Raw genomic sequence first — 6,871 nt, 5'->3', positions numbered from 1 at the left:
AGTATCTGCTGCAGGGACAGCACAGCAGGGCATACAAGATCCAGGATATCCCTGGAGAGCACAGCTGACAGTTTGTTCACCAAGCCTTAGAGAAACCAAAGAGGAGAGGTGCTCTGCTGCATCTCATACTCACTGGCAAGGAAGGGCTGGTGGAGAATTTGAAGGTCCAAGTGAACCTGGTCTGCAGTGGCCATGGGATGGTGGAGCTGTGGAGTCTGAAGGGAGGGCAAAAGTCAAGTTCACACCTTGGGTTTCAGGAGAGCACACCTTGGCTTCTTCAAGTGTCTGTGGTGCCCAGTACAGAAAGAATGCAGATATAGGAATTGGAAACAAGAAGTGGTCAGCTGGGAGCAATGCAGAGTGTTTGTCCTAGTGTACCTGCTGAGATTAGTTTAGAAAGTCTAAAGCTCACACAGAGTTGAACCTGCCCAGGCATATCAAAGACAGAAGGGCTTTTAGAAATATATACACAACAAAAGGAAATCTAGGGTGAATGTGAGCTCACAGTGAAATGGGGCATGCTACCTGGCATGAAGGGCGTGAAGCCTCCTGTGCTGCATGTGACCTTCTAAAACAAGGTCTGAGAACGTGAGAAGATCTCAGTACCACAGTGTGACTCAATTAGTGGAAACACTGAGAGCTGCCATGGACAATTCTCAGCAGGGAAATTCTGGGGAGTGCCAGGCTCTGTTCAAAGCAGAGATGGATTTTCTCTTATTTTTGAAGCTGTAAGTCTGAAAGATGTTCCTGTCAATAAAACTGAAGCAATTGAACTAAATTGAATTGAATTGAATTGAATTGGATGGATTGAAGACCAAGATGGAAATCAGTGAAAATGAGTTAACACACCTCTCAAGTTCTGAAATACTCATGAGATCTGTTTTTTTTTTTAAGTTGAAAATTCAAGAGTTCTAGGGGATTTTGTGTCCTTTCTATTTTATTCAAAAAAGAACAACATTTTGCAGAACTGTGTTAGCAGGAAACACATGCCTTCAGATACGGGGACACAGACTGTGTTTCATTGTTCATCATGAAGGAATTCTGTTTGTTGGAAAAAAGAGAAATCTTTCATTGCCCATGTGCAGCTGGTTCTCTGAGGAATTGGTGCCAGTGCCAATGCCCTGTGACCAATGCCCAGCGTCCACCGCTGCTCTACCCTGCTGTGTATTTGATGTCCCTCATCCTCCAGCTGTCTCCAGCTCTCCTAAATCAATGACCATGATTCAGGACAAGTTTTCAGCAGGCCATCTGGACACATGCTCTTCCCACTGCTCTACAATCTTTTCCTTCCCTTGCTCTTTGTTCACTCAGATACCTCCCAACTATCTGGCTGATCTGTGAACTTCAGGGAGATTATTGGAACTTGCAACATTTCTGCAAAGTCTGATGGACTCCTTGATCAACTCCTTAACTGTGATTCTATCTATGCCTTCCTATCTCTGCCTAACATATTTCTTGCACAAATATTCCCAAGACAAACCTCATTAGGTGTGGCTTGGACAAGGCATGCAGTTGATTACATTGCTCTACAGTTCGTTCAATTGCATCATGTTTACAATTATTGGGAAAAAAAAAAAAAAAAGAGAGAGAGAAATCTTTCATTACCCATGTGCAGCTGGTTCTCTGAGGAAAGCCAGTGGGAGATGGTGCAAACAAGGTTTAGCACTGAGCAGGTGACTGCAGAGGAGAAAAGTGATGTGAGGAAAACTGATGCAAGTCCCATGGGGCCAATGGGAGTAGAAATGGGGTGGGGTAGCTGCAGAGGACATTTGTCCACACAGTGACGAGGCAAAGGTCGTTAGGGGACATCCTGGATCAATATCATTTACAAAGTGCTGCTTCATCTTCTTGTTTAAACCCAACTATAAATAAATAAATAAATAGTCTTCATAAATACCCATCATTCTCTTCAAATTTTAACTCTCTCCCGATACCTGTCCAGTTTGCTGCACAAGTTCTGAACACCTGAAGAAGATGACAGGAAGGCACAAGGCACAGGAAGGCTCTTCAGGTTGTAATGGGTCCCAGGGAGCATTTGCTGCTGAGTCCATCAACCTCCAGTGCACAGAGAAGATTGCATGAAGTGCTCAAGAAGACAAAGTCTGAAGGAACAGTGAAGTTTCCTGGAGTATTAATGGGCCCCACTGAGGACCATTCACAAGCCAGCTTCCCCAGGGACTTGTTAGAGCAGATAATTGGAAGCCATGATTGCAGGCAGACCAAGGCACTGGGATGGCGGCTGTGATGCTGAGCAAAGCCTCCTTTGTCTTCTGAAGCAGAAAGGCCAAGGCCTGATCCCCAGAGCCTTGGCAGGGAGATCGTGTCCCTCCTGCTGGCTCAGGGCCCTTCCTGGGGCAGTGGGATGGAGGTTTGTCTGATGTCACATGGAAGACTGTGGGACAGCAGCTGCCACTCTGCATGGGGTGCAGGGATACCGTGAGGCCCAAATCCCATATGAGCAGTGTGTCTCATGCCAGGATGTGGGATGTGGGAATGGCCCAGTCTGAACAAGCAGTCAATCCCAATGAAACTTTGAACTTCAGATCACTCAGTTCTAGTGCCCTCCTTTAGATAGTATCCCATAGTTGTATGTCCTTTATGTTCTTTATGTTCTGACCCATTCTCCAGCGGCTTATCCATCAAATTATGTTTCTGTGTAGCCCTGTGCAGAACATTTTGCCCAGAAGGATACTGTGAGAAATAGTCAAACTATTCTCTCTATACTCTATTGAAATCTTAAAGGATAACCTCAACTGGTTTCTCTTGGTCAACTCAGTGGGTGATGCTGTCATAAAGGGACATTAAGTTAAACAGGACCTTCCCCTCATGAGCTTGTGTTGGGTGTGACCAACGAGAGAATTATCCTTCAGGTGTTTTTAAGTAACTCTTAGCACCATTTTCTCCATAAATTTACCAGGCACTGAAGTGAGAATGACAGTTCTGTAATTACTGATGTCCTCTTACTTCCTCATGTTTAAAATAAGGACAATGTTTGCCATCTTTCTCTGTATGGGATCTGACATTACCCTAAACTACTTCTGATGCCATCCACATGAGAGCTCAGAGCAAACTAATAAGGAGTCATGAGTGAAATAATGTAGATGTTTCATAGCTTTGTAATGCCTTCAACTCCAGACTATGCCACAGATGGAGCAGAGAGGAAGGTCTGTCTGTTCTTTTGTGAGCATCCATTTGGTCAGCAAAATAACACAACATGCTCCATGGGGACAGGTGCAAAAGGCACAGTGGGTGCCCCAAGCACAGGGCTGTGGTGGCATTTAGGATGGCCAAGAATACCTCCCTTCTGGCCCTCAGCTGATGCTCAGGAAGGAGCTGTCTGTCTCACAGATTTTCCACCACAGTTTACAAGCACGAGCACACAGCTAGGATCACTCCAGGCACCTTGGTCATCCCTGAGTGTCTATGTGTGAGCAGTGCAGTCCCTGTTAAATAAAGAGCAAGGATTCAGATGAGGGGCTCACACACAGACACCTCACTGTGTACATCTGAACTCAGCTAAGAGGACTCCCTGCTCTCACGGTTCTGTGAGGAACTGATCCCATTTCAGCCTCAGGTTTTCCATCAGCGGATGAGATGAATAACTCTAGGGTTAGGATGAGAGGGTCTGATATTAACAGGACATATGGAAATGGCTTTAAAATAAAAAGGGGTGACTAAGGTTTGATATTGGAAAGGCATTTTTTACACACAGGCACTGGAAAATGTTGCCAAGAGTAGTTGTGGAGGCCCATACCTGCAGGCATTCAAGGTCAGGTTGGTTGGGATCCTGGGCAGCCTGTTCTGGTAGATGGCAACCCTTTCCATGGCTGGGGGGCTAGAACTAGGTGATTTTTCAAGTCTCCTCCACACTATGCCGTTCTATGATTCTGTAATGTTATGACTTAGAGCTTTTTAGCGGCTGTTTCCAGATTTGGCATTTGCTTCTCTCATGGTCAAACATCTTTTTCTAGGAACAACCATGCTTGTGGAATCCAGTGGACATGTGGTAATTAACTGAGCTGACTGTGTAGGACGTTCTGCAGTGATGACCCTGCTGTCCCTGAGGAGATGTCATCTCTGGAGACCAATGGAGGTCTCCATGGAGAGAAGGAAATCCCATCCTGTGCTGCTGAGCTGGGCCAGGCTCCTGGGACACAGGGATCTCATACAAGTGGGCAGCACTGCAGAGGAACAACTCCTCTGCACAGCACAGCCAAGCAAGGTTAGGGGCATGATCTGCAGGTAACAGAGAGAGGAGAGAAGAAAGAGAGCTTACACGCTGTGTGGCACATTAGCAGACTGTGTGCTCACGGAAGAAGCATTTCTCACAGCCCTTGACAAGGTAAGTCTCTGGCTGCAGCAAATGAAGAGGCTTTTCCTGCAGGGATCACTAAATTTGGGACATCCCAGTGCAGCTCAGGCTGCATAAACTGTTTCTTTATTATGGATAAAGAACTGCTCCAGCTGAGGGTTTCCATGCTGCAGGATCAGAGCACAGCCCAGGGGCTGCAGCCGGGTGCCCAGGGCTGTCCTGCAGAGCAGGTCCCTGCTGTGCCTCAGGGGCTGTGTGCCAGGGCAGGGACTCTGCTGCCTGCCAGGCTCAGCACTGAGCACTGAGCACTCAGCATTCAACCTGCCAAGGGAGCTGCCCAGGGCGCTGCGGGGTGATGTGTGGGGGAAGGAGCCCCCCAGAAGGGCAGGGCTGGGCAGGGGCCTTCTGCTGCCACAGCTGCTGCCTGGGGCAACGGGATCACGGCTTCTTTGCATCCCAGAGAGTTTCCAAGGGCACTTTGCAAGAGGAGAGACAAGACAGGGATTTTCCCATACCTGTCCTTAGGGAAAGATAATGAGTTGGACACAGAATTCTGAAAGGAGTTGTGAAATATGAACACATCTCTGAGAATCTTAAACTATCTGTTTCTCAGTCTGCAGTTATATGAACAACCTCCCCATGTGCTTTCAGCCTCTTTTCTCCCAAAGGACAGCACCAGCTGAAATTATCGTAATTCTCTGCAGACATGTATAAAGCACTTATCCTGAAAACAGGCAGCTTTCTCTAACAGAAAGTGAAGTGCATAGAGTTTGGGATGGGCACTCTGAGTGCAGAAGGGGTAAAGACATGAGACATGGAAATCACTTGTAAGAGTAAAATATCCTGGATATGATTAGGGAATGAGAGGAAAGTAAGAGCTCTTTCAGCTTCTACTTCTTAAGGTGCAGTAAAGCTCATTAAAATAAACTCATGCTATGGAGATAAATGAACATTTTCCATACACATAGAAAAACTTCTATATAATGGTGGGAAGAGTTTCTGTGTGAATGGTCTTGACTTGTCATTATTTTCTGCACTGTGAACAGGACTCCAGGCCCAGGAACTGCAGATGCCCAACAGCAGCTCCATCAGCGAGTTCCTCCTGCTGGCGTTGGCAGACACGCGGCAGCTGCAGCTCCTGCACTTCTGGCTCTTGCTGGGCATCTACCTGGCTGCCCTCCTGGGCAATGGCCTCATCAGCACAGGCGTAGCCTGCCACCACTGCCTGCACACCCCCATGGACTTCTTCCTCCTCAACCTCGCCCTCCTCGACCTGGGCTGCATCTCCACCACTCTCCCCAAAGCCATGGCCAATGCCCTCTGGGACATCAGGCACATTTCCTATGCTGGATGCGCTGCTCAGGTCTTTTTTTCTTTCTCTTCTTCATCTCAGCAGAATATTGCATTCTCACCATCATGTCGTATGACCGCTACGTTGCCATCTGCAAGCCCCTGCACTATGGGACCTTGATGGACAGCAGAGCTTGTGCCACCATGGCAGCAGCTGCCTGGGGCACTGGGGTCCTTAATTCCCTGCTGCACACTGCCAATACATTTTCACTGCCTCTTTGCCAAGGCAGTGCAGTGGATCAGTTCTTCTGTGAAATCCCCCAGTTTCTCAAGCTCTCCTGCTCACAGTCCTACCTCAAAGAAATTTGTCTTCTTGTGATCAGTGCCTCTTTAGCATCTGGGTGCTTTGTATTCATTGTTTTGTCCTATGTGCAGATCTTCAGGGCCATGCTGAGGATGCCCTCTGAGCAGGGACGGCACAAAGGCTTCTCCAAGTGCCTCCCTCACCTGGCCGTGGTCTCCCTGTTTCTCAGCACTGCTTTTTTTGCCCATCTGAGGCCTGCCTCCCTCTCCTCCCCATCCCTGGACCTGGTAGTGTCATTTCTGTACTCGGTGGTGCCTCCAGCAGTGAACCCCCTCGTCTACAGCATGAAGAACCAGGAGCTCAGGGATGCAGTGAGGAAAATGATGTCACGGTCACATTTCAGTGGGGATAAATTTATCCTCTGTCATAACAAATGATTCCCAGTCTGTCCCCTAACACACCTATGTTATTTTTTTTTAATGTTTAAAATATTTAATTATATTAATAGATACATTTTTCTTTGCTGTTCATATATATGCGTAATTATCATTAGTGGTTATTGTGTTCCTAAACATGTGTTTGGATTCCAATCACTTCTCTGAGGCATCATCCTGCTTTCTTTCTCCTGGAGCCCACAGGAACTCGGGGTCAGTGCTGACTCTCTCACAGCCTCTGTGTTCCATCTCTGTATCTGCAGGCAAATGAGAGGCCAGCAGGTTCAGTGGTCATGATATGGGCTGGATTAGCAAAAGGATCAATGTATTAGTATAAGGATCAATATATTACATTAGCAGAACGAATCAGTGTGTACTCATCTTAAATGTTACCAGTTTAGCTTTGCTTCGTGTGTGAACAGCCCTGTTTTTATCACTTCTGTTTCACAGAAGCACTGCAATCACATTTGTTTGCCTCCGCCAGGTGCAAGGACTTGTTCTTGAGTTTGGTATGAACTGTTGGCAGTTATA

General features: G+C 47.0%; 1 protein-coding gene across 1 annotated transcript; it reads left to right on the top strand.

The window, feature by feature from the left end:
• The first annotated feature begins 5,728 nt into the window (after positions 1-5,728).
• Positions 5,729-6,343, top strand: LOC149911892 (olfactory receptor 14J1-like). Its single transcript, XM_090133135.1, has one exon. The coding sequence runs from the start codon at positions 5,729-5,731 to the stop codon at positions 6,341-6,343; it is 615 nt and encodes a 204-aa protein (XP_089989261.1).
• The last annotated feature ends 528 nt before the right edge of the window (positions 6,344-6,871 follow it).

This window comes from Phasianus colchicus, unplaced genomic scaffold, assembly GCF_987193195.1.
Source record: "Phasianus colchicus unplaced genomic scaffold, bPhaCol1.hap1.1 HAP1_SCAFFOLD_53, whole genome shotgun sequence".
Taxonomy (NCBI): Eukaryota; Metazoa; Chordata; class Aves; order Galliformes; family Phasianidae; genus Phasianus; species Phasianus colchicus.
The sequence above is the reverse complement of the archived record's forward strand: the minus strand, read 5'-3'. Positions and strand labels throughout refer to the sequence as shown.

Coding starts and splice junctions, on each gene's coding strand:
- LOC149911892 (XM_090133135.1), top strand. CDS start 5,729: ATGTCGTATGACCGCTACGTTGCCATCTGCAAGCCCCTGCACTATGGG.